This window comes from Colletotrichum abscissum (assembly GCF_030869225.1).
Source record: "Colletotrichum abscissum strain IMI 504890 chromosome Unknown Scaffold_13.1, whole genome shotgun sequence".
Classification (NCBI taxonomy): Eukaryota; Fungi; Ascomycota; class Sordariomycetes; order Glomerellales; family Glomerellaceae; genus Colletotrichum; species Colletotrichum abscissum.
Window position 1 is genome coordinate 1169262 of NW_026850021.1, and position 22621 is coordinate 1191882.

Here is a 22621-nt window from a genome sequence, read left to right on the forward strand (position 1 = left end):
AAAATGGCCGGTGTGACACCATCGTCAGCCTCGCAGTCAATTGGGGCGCTGTGTCAACATCTGAGTGGTCAAGCTCTTACTCAGCCACAGCTGCCCCGCGCTTAGCCACAGCTAACTTTTCTCCAATCCAGCCTCGCGAAGTTTTTCCTCGACTGTCCTACGACCTGCATTGGCTAGGTAGTTTTCCTGCACCACTCCAATTGTCTAGAAAGGCATTCAGGGTCGATCAAGTCTGGCTCATCACTTGCCAGCATGGCGACCGAAATCACAAAAATGACGAAGCCATCTCCATTCCTTCAGCCTGGCCCCAGGACGTCTGCCAATTCCATCGCTATCGTGCAGCTCTCTCGCGACAACCTCGTTCCTCTCATCCTCAAAGATTCTACCGGTGCGGTCGACGGCTATGCCGAAGGAGCAGTCCTTAACACACGATTCGGCTCATTTCCCCACTCCACCTTGATCAACGTACCATGGGGATCGCAAATTCGTGCCTCGATTGTTGACACTGGCTCCAGAGGCCGCAAGCGCAAGAGGAAGGCAGAGGAAACGGACGCGTCAACACCAGCAGCGGCAGATGAGGCCGAGGCGGAATCCAGCGCACCGGTTAAGAAGGCGGCTGCCGCCGCGAGTGGCTTCGTGCACATTCTTCAGCCTACAGCCGAACTCTGGACCGCGGGCCTGCCGCATCGAACACAAGTCGTCTACACCCCCGACTATAGTTACGTCCTTCAGCGCATACGAGCGAGACCCGGTACCCATATTATCGAAGCTGGCGCAGGTAGTGGTAGTTTCACTCACGCATCAGCGCGTGCGGTTTACAGCGGATACCCCGAAGATGACTCTCAACGAAAAGGCAAGGTCTTCAGCTTCGAATTCAACAAGGACCGTTATTTGAAGATGCAGGAAGAGATCACTGCGCACGGGCTGGAAGGCATCGTGAAGCTCTCGCATCGAGACGTTTACAACGGCGGGTTCCTGGTGGACGGTAGAAGTCCCGAGGCAGACTCGGTGTTCCTGGATCTACCCGCTCCCTGGGAGGCCCTCCCCCACCTGTCACGACGAAAGCCAGCGACGAAGGACACAGAAGGCGAGACACAAGAATGGGTTTCCCCACTAAATCCCAAGAAGTCGGTTTACATCTGCACCTTCTCCCCCTGCATCGAGCAAGTACAACGAACGATCAACACAATGAGACAATTGGGGTGGGTGGATATTGATATGATTGAGATCTCACACAAGAAGTTCAACGTCATCCGGGATCGTGCTGGGTACAGCCAGCCCGATCGCGGTATCGCGGCGAGCGCACGCGACGTGGGCCAGGCAGTCGGCAAGCTTCGCGAGATTGAGAGAAGAACGAGAGAGTACCACAACTCGGCAGACCCCAACTCGACAGACGACTCACCGGCGGGCAACGCCATGGACGTGGATCAAGCGGGAGAGGGCACGAATGGTGATGAAGAAGAAGGACCATTTGCGGGCAAGCCGTGGTTGCAGGGTCGCATTATCCACCGCGCGGAGCCGGAGCTGAAAACCCATACCTCGTACCTTGTCTTCGCTGTGCTGCCGCGCGAGTGGAGCGAGGAGGATGAGGCCGCCGTGCTTGCAAAGTGGCCGTGTGGCTCAGAGACTGGTGTTATTGGAGCCAAAGACAAGGAGACGCGCAAGCAGGAGAAGCGCGACCTCCTCGCAGGCAAGGGGAAGAGAAGGAAGGGCAAGTCTGGGAAGGCTTAGCTGCCTATACGAATAATCGCTGTCGACGATCACTGCAAATGGTGATGAGAGTGGTAGATACCCTAACATTAGTGTCGGGACATTGCGAGAGTATGTTGGTAAATCATGAGTCAAGACAATTGCATCTGCCTTTCTTATGGCAGCTCATCGTGATCATACGCAATGAAATCCGAGGCCAATGTCGTTCTTTGGAAACGATGCAATAGATAATCGTTTGATGAACGTGAAATCTTTTCTCTCATTCAACTTGTTGCTCAGTCCCTGGCTACCATGGCTTCGGGCTGTCTCCCCTTACCCTCCACCAAAACTCCAGCCTTCCTCAAAATATCGACTGTGTTGTTCACAACCTCGGGCTTGACACCCTCCACGCCATCCGTAAATTTGACCGTCTTCAGCCACTCCCTGGCATCCGCCTCAGAGTAATCCAGATGGGTGCTAATATACTTGACAGCCTCATCCTTGTTCTCATTGAAGTGCTTCACGCCCTTGTCAAGCTTCTCAAACAGATCCTTGATCCTGGCGTCGAGCTTCTGACCGTCCTTGGCCAACGCCGTGGACGCGACAATCTTCCAGCTGCTCCAGGGCGTGTAGATCTCGCCTACACGGCGGATCTCACCCGAGTCGTAGTAGCGCTTGGAGGTGAAGTGCTCCCACATGAAGAAGTCAGCAGCGCCCGAGTTAACGGCGTTGCGGAGGTTCTCAAAGTTGTTGAGAATCACAGTGTCAGAGAACGGTGCCGGGGTGGACGGGGTGAGCCAGCCGTGCTGGTCGGCGAGGACGAAGCCCATGATCTGGCTGCCGGAGCCGATGCGGGAGACGCCGATTTTGCCACCCTTGAGGGAGTCTACTGAGGTGATTTCGGGGCGCTTGGCACCGGTTGAGATGGCCCAGCCTGTTGTTTACTATGTCAGTAGTGTTCTGAGAAGTTGGCCTTGTGAACCTACAGAGGGGCGTGTCAACGTAGGTGCCGACGAGACGGTAGCCGCCATCCCCGGGGGCGTCTTCCTTGCCGAGGCCGGCGATCCAGCCTTCTGTCAGCCCAATACCAACGTCGATTTCGCCGCCGCGAATGGCCGTAATCATGTGTCCCGTTCCGGAGGGGAAGGGAACCAAGGTGGCATCGAGGCCGAAGTGCTGCTTGGCAAAATAGAGGGGCGTGGAGAAGTGCTCCGGCACGTAGCCAATTCTAAGAGGTGAAGCCATGTTTGATGGTTCGACTGAGAAGAGGGTGAGAGAGTGAGTCAAAGCAAGCCTGTGATGAGTTGTAGAACTGGAAGAATAGAGCGGAAGCGGGACTTTCGAGAGTTGCGAATCTCGGGCCGGGACAGTGAAGCGGCCGATGACTATACACCTGTCACGTAATAAGGATAGTAATCGCACCTTATAAAGTGCCCGTCACGTGCTAAATCACATATCTATCTTAAATATTATATATATAGACCTTTTCCTTTTATCTATTTTTATTTTAATAATTAAGCTACTTTTACTATATTTTATATAACTATTACTACGTACTATAACTTATAATAATTATAAACCTAGCTCTTAATTAAGACCTTATATTATAATAATATACTTATTAATATAATTTTTATAATTTTTTTAAAATAACTAACTTATTTATATTTATTTTAACTTAAGCTAAATTAACTAGTTATAATAGTTAAATTAAATAGTTTAATATATTTTATATTATAAATAAGAGCGTTAAGGTTTAAAAATACGTTAACTTAGATACTTTAAACTTTAATATATTCCTTAACCCCTTTATAATACTTATTTTACTTTTTAAATTTAAATAATTAATTATAACTCGTAATAAAAAAAAACTACGAGCTTATTAAGCCCGTTATAAAGTATTTAAAAACGATTAAAAAAACTAAGAAATTTTTTATTAATAATTTTTAAATATAATTCTTAGTACGAACTTTTTAACTTTTTTAAGTACGAATAACTTATAAAACTAAACTAAGTTTTTTTTTATAAAATTAGCTATATTACTTATTTTATATAAATAAATCTATTTTTATAACGTACTTATAAAAAAGATCTATATACTTAAGAATATTTAAAAATAATAAGAGCTTAATGCTAAATATAAATAACTTATAGCTTATAAACGTAATATTATTAATATATATATTAAAGTCTTTACTTAGTAATTAATAAAATTAGTTAACGTTATACTATATAAATACGTATTTTAAAAAGCTATTAAAAACGGCGCTAAGTTTAGTATATAGCGAATTATTAAATATTTAAAATAAGAATTTATACTTCCCGAATTAGTAATAAGGAATATAGTTCGAGAGGAATATTAATAAGTTTTTAATAAAGTAAGGATTAGAATTAATCTTTAATACTAATATAAAGAGTAGTAATTTATTTATTTCTAAGCTAAAACGTATAATATTTTAAAAATTAATAAAAAAATCGCTATACTTAACTTCTTAATTATAATTAAATTTAGACTTAACTTTATATAGGGTTAATATATATATAAGACTTTTAGTAAATTAATAGCTTTTAAAACGTATATAAAGACCCTCGAGGAAATTATATACATATTTAGCTTAGTAACTCAGGACGTATATACTAAACGATTTTTAAATTAAAAAGGGGCTTATTTTATTTTTACTAAACGCTCTAACTTAATTAACGACGTAAATAATAAAAGTAAAGTTATGTATTTTTATAATTACGTATACTTATAATACTCTATAATATATTAAAAATTAAAATAAGTATTTATAAACCAAAATACTAATAAGTTATTAATATAAATACTAAGGAGCTATATTAAAAAATTCCTTATTACTATTAAATTAAATAAATAGAAATTATTTTATAATAAGCTTAAAAAAGCTAGTTAGCTAAGGAACGATAAAACCCTTAAAAAACCTAGATTTTTAAAAAAATCCTTTAACTAATTTATAGCGGGCTTATTAATAAACTAAAATAAAAACTACGTAGTTATTATATTTATAAAAAGTTAGGATTTAAAAATAAACGTAATTTTTAGTACTTTTATAAATAATACTTATTCCTTTTTTTAAAATATAATAATAAATAGTTATAAAGTAATATATTTAGTTAACGATAAGAGCCTACTTAAACCTAAGAGTTATATATTATTAAGTAATAAAAACTATATTAAATTAAGAATTATTATACTACTTATTATTATATATAGTACTTATATTATAAAGAGCGTTTTAAACGGACTTAAAAAAAAGGGAACTTACGATTTAAAGCTTTAAAACGTTACTTATATTAAGGGATTTTATATTAATATAGTTTTAAAAACTTTATTAAATAGAAGCATACTCTAGTACTACGGTCTAGATTATATTTTATAATAAAGAACGCTTTATAAAAATATTATTAAAAAGTAGCTTATTTAAAAAAATAATCTAGTTTTTTTTAAATATAAGCTCCTCTAATTCTATCCTTTTTTTATAAACCTTAAGCGTATTTTATAAAGCTTAGTTAGTATTATATTACTAATTAGCTATAAAAAATTCTATTATTTATATTAACGTACTTATAAGAGGTTTAATAATATACTCTTTTAATACTTTAAAATAGGTTATTTCGGACCTAATACTCTTTATTAATTATTATATAAAACTCGAGGTATGCGTATTAAACTTCTATTATAAGTTAAATATAAAATATATATATTATTTAAAACTAAGATAGTAATTTTAAAAAGACTACTTTTAAAAAGAACCTTACGACTATAGTACCGTATATACTAAGATCTCTTTTATTTTAAACTATTTTTTAATAAACGATAATATATATTTATAGTTTTTAATAAATATAATAAGTAGCTTAGGGGGTTCTTTTTAAAAACTAAAATAAAAAAAAATACTTTTTATATTATAAAGCCTCGAGGTAGTAATTTATTATTAAAAAGGGACTCTAATTTACTTCTTTAAAAATAATAATAAAACTACCCTCTTAATTACAAACGTTAAATACGTATATAAAACGTAATATAATAAGCTAAGAATCAAAATAAAACTTCTATTTTTATATATAAAAAAAACCGTAAATAACGCTAAAAAAATAAGTTAATTCGTAATTATTAAAGCTTATAAAATACGCTTTTTTACGAACTTCTTTACGAATTTATAAAACGAAATAGTACTAATAATAATCTTTATTTATAATATTATTTTATAAGAGGTTAATAAAAGAAATTTACTTATTATAATAAAAATTAACTAATAAAAATAGTATTAATATTAATAATAAACAGGTTACTAAGTACGGGATTTTAAACTAGTTACTCCGTATTTTAATAACCTTTACGTATATAGTTACTAAATATACCTTTTTTATAAAAATTATAAAAGGGGTATATATTAAAATGAGTTTAAAATACTTCTCTATAAGTATATAAAATATTTAATTAAATATATATTAAAAACTTATAACTTATATAAAGTCTAAATACCCGTATTTAAGTAAGTATTTATTATAAAAAATATTAAGTTTAATAAAAAAGTTTTTTATAATCCCGTATACGAGGAGTAAGCTATTATAAGTAAATAAGTAAATTTAATAATTTAAAAAATATAAAAACTCTTTAATATTAATAATAAGCTAATTTAAGTACTCGGAGAAGTAAATCTAGACTTCGGAAATATTAATATTTAAAATAACTCTATAATTAAAAATAGTATTATTATTAGATTTTTAACTATTTAAGACGCTAAGTAACTAATAAACGTACTTTAAAGTGCGGTTAATAAGGTTAAAAAGGCTAATATAATCTTATTATTATTACTAATCCCTAAGATAACCCCTTTATATAAACTTAAAAATAAAAATAAAAAAGGGGATATAATAACTAAGTTATAAATAGCTTTATATAATTTATAATCCTCTTTATAAGCGCTTATATATATTATAAAAGTTCTTAAACTTTTAATTTTTAATAGCTCTTAATAAAACATTAGAATACGTAATAAATAAAATACCGATCGTAAAAAAGTAATTCTTAATATTAAAATCGACGTTAATAAAGAACCCTTATAATAAACCTCTATTATTATATAAGAATAGAGCTTATAAAAACCGCCTTATTAAGTATTAAATAAAGCTCTATTAGGTTCTAAATATTTAAACCGGGCCTATAAACTTTTATAATATTTTAATAATAGTATTTTTATAACGCTCTTATATTTAAATATAAAAAACGGCGATTATTATCACTATTTCTAGGACTACTTTTTTTTTATTTTTATACTTAATTAATAAAAAGCTATAAAAAAGGTAATATAGGATATATAATACTTTATTAAATAATAAAAAAAGTAGTTTATAGGACTTATTTAGAGCGCTTTAAAAAAGTTTAGAAATTATAACTTATTAAAATTAATTTCTAAAGCTTATTAAAGAAGTTTAATAATATTAAATATCTCTTATTATAATTATAAAAACTATTTAGAAATATTATTATAAGAGATTAGGCTATAAGTACTTAACTAGCGAGGCTATAATATAAGTATAAGTATATTATAAGACTAAAGCTTATAAAGTCCTTTATAAGAGCTCTATTTTTTAAAAAGTTCTTTTATAATACGAACCGTATACTAGTTATTAAGTTATTAGCGTCTTATTACCGGCCGTATCCTAAATCTATTATAATTACTCCCCCCTTATATAACTTTAGTCCCTAAAATTATTACGTAATATCTTTTTTTAATACTAATAATAAAGCTATTAACATCGTTATTTATAATAAATTCTATAAGGTATAAATAATATCCTTTTTTACTTAAGAATAAAGTATTATTCCTATTTCCTTATTTAACGAATACTTTATTATTATTATTTAATAATAGCGCGCCGACTAGTTACTAAGTTAGTAATATATATTTATAATAAAGTATTTTAATTATTATAATATATAAGAGCCCGCCTAGCCTCGTGGTTATTATTATTACTAAGCTATTAAGTATAATAAAAGATTTTTTTCCCGTTACTAGTTATATATTTACTTTTTCTTCCCCCCTTTTATTTAATAACTATTTTATAAATTCTTTTCTATATAGTAGTTTTTTTTCCGGCTTTATAAGTATAAAAGATCGACCTTAACGGAATTACGCTTTTAAAGAAAATTATACGATATAGTATATTTTTTAACTATATAATATACGTAATATATCCTAAGTACGCGCTTAACGTAATATAGTGATTTTAATACGAAAACCGCTATTTAATTTAGAATAGGTAAGCTACCCTTTTTAGTAGCGGCGCTAGTTAAAAAGGTTAATAATAGAGGTTAGCCGTAATAATTAGCTATAATAGTTAGCTACTATAGTCGGCCGTAATAGTTAGAAGCGGCCCTTAACCGCAGAGGTTCTAAACTTTAATAGCGACGTAGAGGTTTTTAAAAAAAGGGCTAAATAGGCTAATATTTATTACTTAGAGCTCGTAAAGATTTTTTTTATCCTTATCGCTTTTAATATTACTTAAAGCTACTCTCTATTTAAACTAAATAAATCTATTAAATAAATTTACTAAATAAACTTATTAATATATAAACTACTACTTAGATAACTAGTTAGATAACTAGTTAAAAAGTTAGTTAGTTAAAATACTACCTTAACGAGAACCTACTCTCTTAGTATATAGTTAGTAATTAGTAAGTTAGAACTTTTTAAAAATGCCCGTTAATAAGTTTACCCCTCTTAGGCTAGGCGCCCTCGGCTAGCTCGACGCTATAGCTATTATAATTAATATAAGTACGCTTAAGAAGTAGTAAAGTACTTTTTAATAGTACGGAATTCGGCTAAGTAATATTATAAGCGCTATAAATAGCCGGGTTAATATGGATATTAAAATTTAGTATATTAACGCCGGCCTAGTTATAATAGTTATAATAAATAGGCTAGAGGTATATAGAGTTAAAATAATAAGCTAGTATTTTAAATAGCTCTTATGGGACCCCCTAAGTAACGATAATACTTATATAAAAAAATAAATTATATTAGACCTAGCTATTTACGTAAGCTAGTACTAAGAGGTCCTATGCGCGTTAGAGTAGGTAAAGCTCGCCCTATAAGCGGGTAGTAAAAGGTTAAGAATTTTAATTAGTAATTAAGTATAGAGCGCAATATACCCAGTTTTCTCTAATACGTAATATACGGTACGGCCCTGGCAGATTGCTCCGTCGGGGGGAAATTCTTTTCTATATAACTATACTTTTCTTTTTATAATATTCTAATTCTATATCGTTTCTTAATTATAACTCTCTTATTATATTATTACTAAGTATTTACTAAAATATTTACTATTTTACGTATTTAAAATATATTTAATATAAAGTATAATTTTAAAAAGGGCTTCCGTAGTTTCTATAGTAGTACTCCTTATATACGCTACTTAGCTAGTATATATCGTAATATTAATAAGCTCGTCTATATTATTAGCGCTTACGTTACTAAATATATTATTTATTAAATTAATAAAAAAAAGTATTTTATTATAAGTCGTTAAGTCCTCGCTAATCCGTTATTAAAATATTTATTAATAATATTTCTTAAGTTCTTAAAGAGCTATATAGCGCTACTTAGTTTATTTAAAATACTCTTATAAAGTTTTATAATACTAAAGAGTAAAGTAGCCTTAACTCTTATAAGCGTAGTTACGTTTTTTATACTTTTAGTTATATTACTAGTATATAAGAAAAAGTTATTACTTATATTGCTAATTTATTAATAAGTAATAAAATAAAAAAAGTCTACTTTAAATAAGCTACTCTCTAAGAGCTTATTACTAACCGTAAGTATTTAAACTTATTAATCTTAATTATAATAAGTCGTTAGTAATTATTTAGTAAATTTTCTTTTTATTAACTTAGATTCCTTTTCTTAAGCTAGTATCCTTAATATTAATAATAAAACTAAGATTATTTCTTCCTTTAATTACCTCTAACTAGCTTATTTTTATAATAATAGTATTACGACCTAATACGTATAATAAGGCTAGGGCCTCGCCCCATAAGACTTGCGGCGGCTATTATACTATATATATAGAAGTACGGACTTAGGGTAACTCCTTTCGGGATAAAAAAACTATAAATAAGTTACGTAACTACGATTATATAATAAAATAAAGAACGGATACTTATAAATAAGTAAGACGGACGATTATAAATAAATAGGATAAACGACCGTTTAGTAAATAGTTAAATAATAATAAATAAGAATATTATAAAAAATATATTTAAGAACGAGATTTATATATAGTATAAACTTAAGCTGGGCTTAAAAATAGACTTTTTATAACTTTTTTAATAATTAACTTAGTATTAAATCTTACGATCGTTTTTAACTATTTTTATTAAAAACCCCTTTAATAAGACTATAATTAATTACTAAAGCCTTATTTATTTTACGACTTATAAATATAGCTTTAGGAAAGCTATTTATAATTACGATACTATTTACTTAGTACTCGTAGCCTTAACTTTTATTAATATACTTATTATAACTAACTAGTTATAATATTTTAATTACTCCTATTTAGTAAGTTAACTTTATAAAACTCACTAAGTAATAAAAACGAACGACGATATTTTCTAAGACCCTAAGTACCCCTTTATCTAACTCTAAATAACTTATTAACTTAGCTAGCGAGCTAACTAGGGTCGAGGATAACGAAATACTTAATATTACCTATAACTCTAATAGTAATATAGTTCTTAAAAAAGTAAATTATAAAAAAATACGATATATTGTTAAGAAAAGTAATAAGCGGAATAAAGAACTTACGGAGCTCTTTAATAATAACTCTACTTAAATAGCTATAATTCTAGCTAAGAATAATAAAAATATCGCCGTTTTTTAAAACATAATTAACGAAACTATAACTAACTTAGGGATTAAAAAAAGAAAAATAAACGACTTAAAATAAAAAATTAGAACTCTCTGAGTTACTATTAGTATTATTAAAACTCCTATAAATAAATAAAAAAAACTTAAGCTTAACGTACTTATTACTTTTAATAAAACTACTAGATATTTTAAGGGATTCCTAATTTAAATTAAAACTTACTAAACGTTCTACGTTACTAACTTCTATAATAAAACTAAACGAGTTATTTATATAATAACCTTTTTTAAAAAACGAGCTTTAAAATAGTTCGAACCCTTTTAAAAAAAATTCCTTAGTAATAACGGCTATTTACCTTATTATAAAAAGGAAATTACGAATATTTTTAATAATATAGTAGGATTTTAAAGTATTCTTAAATCCTTATTTTAGGACCTTAATAAAAAACAATAAGCTAAGAGAGACTTAGCTAACTTTTAATAAACTAAGTTTATTTTATACTACGCTACTAAGTTTAGAAAACTTATAGTACGACTCGATTTTACTAAAGAAACCTATATCTTTTTATTTTACTAAGGATTAAAAAATAAAGTTAAGGACGAACTTAGTAAAATAAAAATACTAATAAAATTTTTATAGTATACCGAACTCGCTATTAAAATCGATACTTAATTATATAAACGACGTAAAAAAAAAGGGGAAGTACGACGCCCTTAAACTAACTTTAATAAAAGATATTAGAACTATAATAAGCCGCTAAATAACTATTAAAATAACCTAAAAAATTAATAATAATAAAGTACGTTTTATAAATGATATGGAGGACTTATAAACCTTAGTATTACTAAATATAAAAAACCTTAATAAAAAAAGGACTTTAAATACTATAATTATAATAAGCTAGGATATATAGCTAGAGATTACTAATAACCTAAGCGTACTTAATACTAACCTATTTTAAAAAAACGAGCTAATATTATAAATAAGGAAGTCCCCTATAAATAACTTTTATAAACGGCCTACTACGACGATAACTATCTTACTTACTAAAATAGTAAAGAATAAATAAGATAGTACTTAAAATAACTTAAGGATAGCGGACGATTTACCTTACTTCTTATTAAAACCTTAGTAATAGTAATAAAAGAAGAAGAAATACCCGCTTATAAACCCTATACTCTTAAAAAGAATAATATTAAATATATTATTATACTCTCCTAAATCTATAAAAATATAAAAAAGAAAGCTAAAACGGACCCTATTACGAGGGATATACTTTACTTTTTTAAAGGACGAATTAAATAAAAACTCCTAGTTAATATAAAAGAGTAACTCCTTAAATTTAAAAAAAAAGGACCTAATATAAAAAAAATTATAAATAGCTTCGTTTATATAGTATAAAAAAACTATATAAACTAAAAATAACTTACTAAGTTTAAAAAAGGATTTAAATTAAATAAGATCTTAACTAAGTCTATTTATATAATACGAAAAGTAAATAATAATAAGAAATTTATTTATAAAGTTAAGGAGTAGTTTAAAAACCTCTTATATAAAAATAAAATTAAAGTACTTAAGAGACCGATTCTTAATTTCGGAATTATAAAAAAAAGAAAAATTAATTTTAACTTTAAGGAAAAAAAAATATTAATATAAGAACTAGTTCTTTCTATTTTAATAAAATAAAATTATTTTATAATTTAGACGAACCTCGTAACGTTATTTAATAACGTATTTAAATAGAGATCGATTATAAAGTATTACTTAGTATTAATAATACTAGTTTTAAAAAAGATGATAATAAACTACGGTATAAATATATTTATTTATTTAAGGATAACTAAACTATTTAGTTTTATAAAACTAAAGAACGTAAAAAAGTCGTAATAACCCCCTATATAAATAAAAACTACTCTTTATTTAACCCCGAGGACCCCTTTTATAAGGAATTATTTTAAGTAAAATACTTAGATAATAAGTACTTTTAGTACCTCGTACATAAATAAAATAGCCGCTTCTACTTATAAAAACGTAATAATAAGCTTATTAAGGATATTTATATAGAGGACTAACTACCTAGCTAGACGTTACTAAGTCTTAATAATAATAATAAAATAATATTTAGCCCAGACCCTAGCTTTTTTATAAAATACCTTAATAGTAAATATATAAAATAAGAAAACTATAAATACGATTAATATTAAGTTTATTATATTGGAAAAGCTAAGGCTTAGAGAGAATAATAAGAACTATATAAATAAGGTACTTAATAAAAGAAGTATATATTAAAAAACTAAAAAAGCTAATTATAAAAGAACGACGAAAAATAAAAATAAAAAAAAAAGTTCTTATATATAACTAAATAATATAACGACGTATACTTACGAGTTAACTTTAATATTTATGGACGAGGATTAAATACTATTATCGATAGTAATATATAAAAAAGTTATATTTTACTAAGGATAATAAATAAACTTAACCTATTATAAATATAAAAAAATAACTTATATTAACTATAAATAATAAAAAGAGAACGAGTTAACTATAACTATAGATATATTAATTAGGAGACCGTATACTTCTTAATATATATTAATAACTAGCTAAAATAATTATAATACGATATTATAGAGATCGGAAATATCGATATTAACTTAAGAATCTCGTAGTTACGAAAATATAACTTATAAATAGATTAGATTACTAGCTAGGTTCTTTAAGAAAATCTAATTACTAAACGACCTAAAAAAAAAAAGGGTTTAAACGGATTTTTAAGAACTCCTAAAGAACGAAAATAAATATAATATATAGTTTTTATTAAAATAATAAAAAGCTTTAAGAAGTTTATAATTAGTATTAACGATTAGGAATCGTAATAACTCTAAATTATACTTAAGGAGTACTAAATATATATAAAACTATTTATAAAACCCGAAGAAATAAGGTTATTAAAACATAGTAGCTAGGATATAGAAATCGAACTTAAAAAAGGAATATAACCTAAGTTCTTTTTAATATACTTAATAAATTAAAAAAAATAAGAATACCTTAATAAATATATTAATAAGAAACTCGAAAAAGGACTTATTTAACTATCGAATTCTTTTATAAGATTACCCTTATTTTTTATGTTAAAAAAAGGAATAAAAAAATAAAAACTAGTTATTAACTATAGAAAACTTAATAAAATTATAAAAAAAAATTATTATCCCTTACTACTTATTACTAAGCTTAAAGACTTATTTTACGGAGCTAATTAGTTAATTACTATAAATCTTAAAAAAGTATTTAACTAGATTTAAATTAAAAAAGGAAACGAATAGAAAATAGTATTTTAAACTCGTAAAGGACTTTTTAAGTACCTCGTTATACCCTTCGGATTTATTAATATTTTAATAACTTTTTAAATAATAGTTAACTACGTACTCTAGGAGTACGTTAATATTTTTATTATTATTTATATCAATAATATTCTTATCTTTTCCCCCGACTTTAAAATATATAAAAAATATATATATATAATTCTAAAAGCTTTAAAATGCTAAGTTATATACTAAACTCTCTAAGTACGAGTTTTATATATAAAAAGTAAACTTCTTTAAATATATTATTATATTAAAATAAATTTATATATAAATATTAAAAATAGAAGTAGTTAGGGACTAGCCTATACTATAGAACGTTAAGGACGTATAAGGATTTTTAGGATTCGTTAATTTTTATTAACGATTCTTTAAGGACTATATTAGTATAGTTAGACCTCTTAATAACTTAATATAAAAAAATACCCTATTTATTTAGGATCCTAAGTATAAAAAAGTATTTATTAAAGTTAAGAATATAGTCGTTTCTAAATTAGTTATTATAATTCCGGACCCCTAAAAACTTTTTAAAATCGAGATTAATATTTTAAACTTTATTATAGAAATAGTTCTAAAATAACGAAATAAATAAAAAAAGCTTTATTTATATTACTTTTATTCTAAAGTATTTTATAAAACAGAATTAAATTAGTAAATCTATAATAAAGAACTTATAGCTATTATTAAAGTATTTTAAAAATAGAGATTATAATTATTTAGAACTAAGTACGAAGTTATAGTTTATATAAACTATAAGAACTTTATAAACTTTATAATAAATAAAAACCTAAATAAACGATAAGTTAAATAGAGCGAGTTCTTATTTAAGTTTAACTTCCAAATTATCTATTAAAAAAGTTTAAAAAATAGTAAAGTAAACGCTCTTAATAAAAAACCTAATTATAAAGTCGCGGTCCCTAAAAAGATATAAGTTATTTTTAAATAAGAAAAGGACGGTAACTTTATACTAACTATAAAGCTTTTTATAATAACTAAAAAGATTAATACTAGCCTAATTAGAAAAATAACCCCTAAGCTTATTATAAAAATTTATAATATACTAATATACGGTTACTAAGGAATTATTAAAACGTAAAAACGGATTCGTTAGTATTATAATAAATCCGCTATATATACTAAAATTATAAAAGTAATTAAGGACTACGTAACTTATAAAAAAAGTAAAAATAGCCCGTATAAGCCCTATAGCGAGCTATAACTACTATAACTACTAATAAAAGCATAGTAATTAATTATATAAGACTTTATTGTTAAACTACTAAAGTTTAGAAAACTATTTACTAAAGTATAGTATAATAGTATCTTAGTTATAGTTAACCGATTTACTAAGTTCGCACATTTTATTCCCTATAAAGAATTAAGTATTATAAAAGACCTAGTATATATATTTATTAAGGTTATACTCTCGAACTACGGTTTACTAAAAGAAATTATTTTAAATAGAAATAAACTATTTATTTTAAAATTTTAAAAATCCCTTATTTCGTAACTTAATATAAATTATAAACTATCGATATTATTTTATTTATAAACCGATAGATAGATAAAAAGAATTAACTAAATCCTTAAAATATACTTTTATTATTATATAAACTATAACTAGGATAATTAAGTAGCGCTTTTATTAATAACCTAGTTCGTATATAATAATATAATTAGTAAAAGTATAAGAAAATCCCCGTTTTATTTTAATTATAGATTCTAATTAATAATATATAAAGAAGTATAATAAGGATTATAAACTATAAAAGCTATAGTAAATATAAGTAAATTTAAAAAGATTTATAAATAAGCCTTACTAAACTTCGAGTTTATATAATAATATATAAAAAAGAACGCGAATAGATTAAAAATTAGAGGATTATTTTTAAAAAAGGGGGATAATACCTATTTCTTTTATTATAATATTAAAACTAAACGATTAAGTAATAAGTTAGACTATAAAAAGCTTAGACTTTTTAAAATTATTAAAAAAGTCTTACTAGTTAATTATGAATTAAAACTATTAAATATAATACGATACTATCCTATTTTTTATATCTTATTACTCGAACTTATATTAAGAGGTTTATATATAGAAAATTATATTATTATCGAACTAAACTAATTAGAGTACGAAGTTAAACGAATTATTAATTATAAAATTAAGAATAAAATATAAGAATTCCTTATTAAATAAAAAAACTACGGATATAAAAAAAAAATATATAGGAACCTATTACGAACCTTTAGAACTTTTAATAGCTTTTTAAAAAGTATTAAAATTAAAATTAAATCTAGAACTCCTAGCTATTATAGCGTTTTAATTAATAATCCTAAAAGTACCGTTAGCTTATACTTTATAGGCTACTAAAGAAGTATTTCTAAAATCCTTAAGAAACTCCTCTAATATAACTTAACTCTTTTTAAATACTATTCGCTTTTAAAAACGAAGACGTTTTAATTTAAATAATAACTTATTTAACTTAGCTTAAGCTTATTAATAAGCCTTAGCTTTTTTTTATAACTCCGTAGTTTTTTTTTAAAACCGTAACTCTTTTACTTTTTTTTTATAATTAAGATAATTAAATTCTGTTACTAACTAACTAATTATACTTAGTTAAGCTAAAATTTATAAATAGAAACGTAGTACTTATAAGTATAAATAGTATTAGTAGACGTATTATATAAAATACCTAAGTAATAGTATATTCCGTAAATTTTAGAATTAAAAAGAACTAAATAACGGACCCCTCGCGAGTAATAATTCGAATAAGGTATTATTTCTATACTTTTATTAAAAAAACGAATAATACGTAATAATTTACGACGAGACGTAGCTATTAGAGATTTCGATTTTTTAATTTAACTTAATATTATATTAATATATTTAAAAAAAAAAATACTTAACAATTCTCTAACTTAGGAATAAACGACCTATTTATAGGCCTAGAGGACTAGACCTTTAAGAAAAGAAGCTAATATTACGACCTAATATATATAATAAGGCCAGGGCCTCGCCCTATAGGACCTATAATAGTTACTATACTATATATATAAAAATACGGACTTAGGGTAACTCCTCTCGGGACGAAAGAACTATAAATAAGTTACGTAATTATAATTATATAATAAAATAAAGAACGGACGCCCGTAAATAAGTAGGACGGACGATCGTAAATAAATAAAATAGATAACCGTTTAATAAATGGTTAAATAATAATAAATAAAAATATTATAAAGGATATATTTAAAAACGAGACTTATATATAATATAAACTTAAGCTAGGCTTAAGAATAGACTTTTTATAGCTTTTTTAATAATTAACTTAGTATTAAATTTTATAATCGCTTTTAATTATTTTTATTAAGAACCCCTTTAATAAGATTACGATTAATTACTAAAGCCTTATTTATTTTACGATTTATAAATATAGCTTTAAGGAAGCTATTTATGACTACGATACTATTTACTTAGTACTCGTAGCCTTAATTTTTACTAATATACTTACTATAACTAGCTAGCCGTAATAAATAGCTATATAATTACTTTATAAAATAACTTTAATACTTTAGCTTAGTATTATAAAGAAACTCCTAAGGGCGTTATTATTACGTATATTTAAGAGTTTCTTATTTTCCTTACTTTTTATAAACGTATTACTAAGTTCTTAATAAATAAAGTACTTATTTATATTATTACTATATATAGTACTACTTTTATTTTTCATAATCCTAAGACTTAGACTCTTATTAAGAAGCGTATTCTTATTACTAATTATATTCTTAATAATAATAATAAATAAGATAACTTTAGGTTTAAGTTTAATAAATCCTAGTATAAGGATATTAAATTTAAAGAGCTTAGTAATAACTTAGAGAATTCTCTTTTTTAACGTTATAATAAGCGCCGCTACTTTAATATTAATAACTTACTAACCCCTATTTATAACGCTTTTTTTAGTATAAATAAAAGTACCCTAGCCCTTAGTTATATTATTTTAAATTTTAATAAGGTTAGTATTATACTCCTCTCGCTTTAAATAAAAGCTCTATAATAGCTTAACGAGGCTATTATTTATATTAAAATTAAAGCTATGGGTTATAATAAGTAGTTTAATATTAATATATTCTTTATAAATATTAATATTATTAAGGTCCCTTAGCTTAATTAGGACTACGAGAGTATTATTTTAGATAACGTCCCCTATCCCCGACCCGTTATTAATAATAATAATATTATACCCTTTACTTTACTTCTTACTCCGCTTCTTATTATAACTCCCGTTATACTTCTTATTATAGCTCTTATTATACCTCTTATTATAACTTTTAATAATAACTAAGTAGCGAACGCTCTATAAACCGCTATTATTAATATATATAATACTCTATATAACTTTAATTACCTCCCTTTTACTTATTATAATATTAATAAAGTTAACGGCCTTACTCTAAGTAATTAGCTAAGTACGTATATAAAACCTCCTCGCTTCTTACTTACTAAGCGGATTATTATTACTAATTATTAAGCTTTAGAAATATACACTAAAGCTACTATTATTATTATTAATATTACGTAGGTTATTTTCTTTATATAGCTAGATTTTAGTAATCTCTTAGTAACGTATTACTAAAAGTTATAATATTATATCTTTTTTTTAAAAATTATACTAAGCTAGATAAAAAGGGTTTTATAAAGTATTATTAATTAACTTATTTTTAATAACTTTTTATTACGAACTTAACGTTTATTATCCTATTTTATATATACCCTTTTTTTATAATATTTAAATTTTTTAACTATTTCTACTACTTCTTTAAAATACTTAATAAGCTTTTACGTATTATATTTAATAAATTACTTAGCTTATTTAATAAGATATTATAAGTTTCTTTTCTTATTTTATATTATAATAATTTCTTTAACTTTTTAAATATCTTACTTATTTTCTAATTCTAAGAGATTTACTATTTAGTTACTAACTGTTTAGTAATTTCTCTATAGCTTAAGCTAAGAAACTAAGAAAATATTATATATTTTCTAATACTACTCTAATAAATATACTTAGTAAGCCAATTTTCCTACCTTTTTAACTATTACTACTTTAATATATCTCGGTACTAGTTTATTATTCTTAAATTATATATTCTTTATTAATAAGCCGACGACCTCTTCGTAATTAAACTTTTTTAGAGTATATTTTTTATTATAATAAGCTATTTAGTTTTTAAAAGCTTATACTTACGCTCGTATAGCCTAGGCCCTAATTTTTTTAATTTTTTAAACTTTTTCTTAAACTCCCTAAACTATAGCTTTATAATTAAGTATATATTTAACGTACCTAAAATAATAATTATATAGTACTATATATAGGGATACTTTTATAGTAGAGTATTAATTATTATTATATATAAACTTAGCCTTTTTTAACTACGCTACTTACTTATTTAATAAGCCCTTAGTATAAATTCTTAAATACTTTTTTAATATTTAATAAGTCCGCTCTATTTAACTATCTATTTATAAGTAATACGTAATAAATAGTTAGTAATATATTACTCATTCTTTAATAAACTCTTCTTAAAATGCGCTTATAAAGAGCTTATTTTTATTTATAATAATACTTTTTAGTATACTAAACTTATATTTAACCTCTTAGTATAGGATATTTACTATTTATACTACGTTAAGTATCTTAATAATAAATAAGAACTTTATAAACTTTATTATATAATAAATAATAATTAAGATATTATTATACTCTGCGCCGTTACTACGAGCGCTTGGTAATAGCCCTATAATAAAATCTATAAATATTTTCTAAAATAGATATAAGGGTAGTAATAGTAATTATAGCTACCTATATAACTTATATTTTAAGGTTATAACTCCTAAATAATACTTATAGTTCTTAACGTATTTTTAAATATTTTATTAAATATCTTTTTAATAGAACTTCTTTTAAATTAGCTTAAAAGTTTTCGTAGCTCTTATATAACCTACCCTATAGTCGTCGTAATATTAATAAAAGATTTTTATTTAAAAAGACTTTATTTAAAGAATAACGAGTCTTTTTTTAAAAAATAGTATACCCTATTTATTAAGTAAATATATTTTTAGCTCGCTAGCCGTAGTACGAACTCTTATTAATTATAATATATAAAACTCGTTTTTAGTTTATAATTTTTTAATAAGCTCTTTAGTTTTTAATAAAAAATAAGAAGTAAATACCGTTTCGCCCTTTATAAACTCCTTTATAACGGGACGTAAAATATATTATTTTAATATAATAACCTTAGCTCTATCTAACTCCTCTTTATTTTTATAGGACCGTTAATAAATATTTATTAATAACTCTTTTACTTTTTTATTTCGAATTATTATAGTAATAACTATTACTATTTTATTAGTGCGCTTTATAATACGTTACTAATATAGGGGAGAGGGTTCTCTATCCCTAAAACTAGCTAATATTTAGCTAGGATTATAAAAAGAGGCCTTAACTATTTAAATATATACTTTAGTAATATTATTTTATTCTTTTAAGCTAATTATCTTTTATTAGACGTTAAGTAGTAGTTTATTAATAAAACGTAGTTTCTAAGTTAGTATAAAGAGGACGTTTTTATAAAATACTTCCCCCTTTATATAATTTAGTTTCTTAAATAAACCGTTCGTTAAGTTTGTTTTCCTTAATTAGTATTTTAAATTAAAGTTGAATATTAATAGTTTATATACTTATTTCGTAAGCCTTTTTTAAAAGTCCCGCGCTAGTATACTAATTATTTTTTTAAATACTTAGTAATTTATTAAAACTATAAACTTTTATAAAAGGCCCTAGAAATAATAAGCCTAGTACTCTAGCTTTTTTATTATAGCGAGTAGTTCTTATTAGCCCGTAGTTTATTACTACTCTATATCTAAAAGCTTCTATAACTAATAAATAACGGGTCGCTATTTTTTATTAGCTTATTATAATAAAATTACTACGATAGTTTTAACTAAAGTATTAATTTCTATTTATATAATATATTATAAGTTTTAGTATATAAATACGATTACTAAAATAAAAGCGACCTTTAACTAATTAAACGCCTCGTTTATTTCCTTAGTTTATTAAAAATCCTTTATCTACCCCTTTTTTATTTTTAATAATACTATTATTAGTATAACGATACCTAAGTATTTAATAATAAACTTTTAATAAAAATTATAGAACCCTAAGAATACTTAAATATCCTTAATAAATTCTAGTACTTTTTAGTTAGTAATCGTTTATACTCGTAACGAGTTAATCTCGATTCTTTTTAATATAATAATATAACTTAAAAACTCGACCCTTTTTTAATAAAATGAGTATTTTAATAATTTAGTAAAAAGCCTATATAATCGTAAACGTTAGAGGACTTTTTTAATATTTTCTATATACTACTTTTTTATTATTAAGTAGATTATTAAATTATTTATATATACTATATAATAAGTATTTAGTAAATCGGCGAGCGCTTAGTAAATATATACTTAGAATATTACGGGTACGTTCGTTAGCTTAAAAGGTATAATAATATACTTAAAATAACCGTATTAGCTCTAGAACGCTATTTTTTATTAATCTTTTTTTTTAATTCGGATATAGTAATAAGTATTCTTAATATCTATTTTTAAAATTTATTTTACTCCGTAAAGCCTATTTAAGAACTTATTAATAAGTAGTAATAGGTATCGATTCTTTATAATTACCTTATTTAGCCTATAGTAATTTATATAAAGGCGTAGCGTACTATCCTTTTTTAATATAAAAAAGATCGGTACCCCTGCCTTATTAACTAAAAGTATAATACGACCGTTCGCTAAGTTCTTAGTAATATATATATAAAGCTTATTAAATTAATTCTTATTTAATAAATAAATAGGACTATATAGTAATTTAGTACTTAAAACTAAGTTAATTAAGTATTTTACCCCGCTATATAGCTACGGTCCTTTTACTAATTACTTATTAAACGTTTTTATTTCTAATTAAAGTTCTAATAATAAACCCCCTTATAGTTTAGTTTTTATTACCCCTATAATACTTTTTATAATAGTAATATATAGTACGTATACCCTCTTATAATTTTTAATAATATTACGAGCTATTACCTCTAGTTTAGTAACTAAAATAGGCTCGTACGATTATATATTCGTTACTATATTAATACGAATACCCTCTTAGCTTATTAATAGTTATAATAATAAGAGGTTTACTATTTTTTTATCTTTATTAACTATAGCAAATAGTTACTAAATCTTCCTTAACTACTTATAATAATTAATAAAAAAGAGCGTTAATTAATAAGCTTTCCCCTAGTCTACGGCTTTATTCTAAAAATCCTTTAATAAGGGAGCTATAATAATAACCGGGGTTAACCCTAAATAGGTTACGAGCCTAGTATTAATAATATTTATCTTAGAATATATATTTATGTTAACTTTTACTAGCTTTTTAGTAATATTTCGTAGAACTATTACCCTACTTTTCGTAATTATTCTTATTAATACCTTTTTAATACTTAGTATAAGTATATTAAGTATATTACTTATACTTACTCGTTTTTTAATAAGTCGACCTCTATAACTCTTAGTTTAATAATAACTTATTAGATAGTTATTAACGTTAACTTCGATC

The 22621-nt window shown here is 26.0% G+C and overlaps 2 protein-coding genes across 2 annotated transcripts; one reads left to right on the top strand and one right to left on the bottom strand.

The window, feature by feature from the left end:
• Positions 1 to 252: 252 nt before the first annotated feature.
• Positions 253 to 1731, top strand: CABS01_06574 (tRNA methyltransferase complex GCD14 subunit; the record flags this gene model as incomplete). The annotated part of the gene is made up of 1 exon (XM_060539940.1): positions 253 to 1731. One exon carries the CDS (start codon positions 253 to 255, stop codon positions 1729 to 1731), a length of 1479 nt encoding a protein of 492 aa, XP_060404477.1.
• A 254-nt stretch (positions 1732 to 1985) lies between these two features.
• Positions 1986 to 2934, bottom strand: CABS01_06575 (uncharacterized protein; the record flags this gene model as incomplete). The annotated part of the gene is made up of 2 exons (XM_060539941.1): positions 1986 to 2623; positions 2676 to 2934. 2 exons carry the CDS (start codon positions 2932 to 2934, stop codon positions 1986 to 1988), a joined length of 897 nt encoding a protein of 298 aa, XP_060404478.1.
• Positions 2935 to 22621: the final 19687 nt, after the last annotated feature.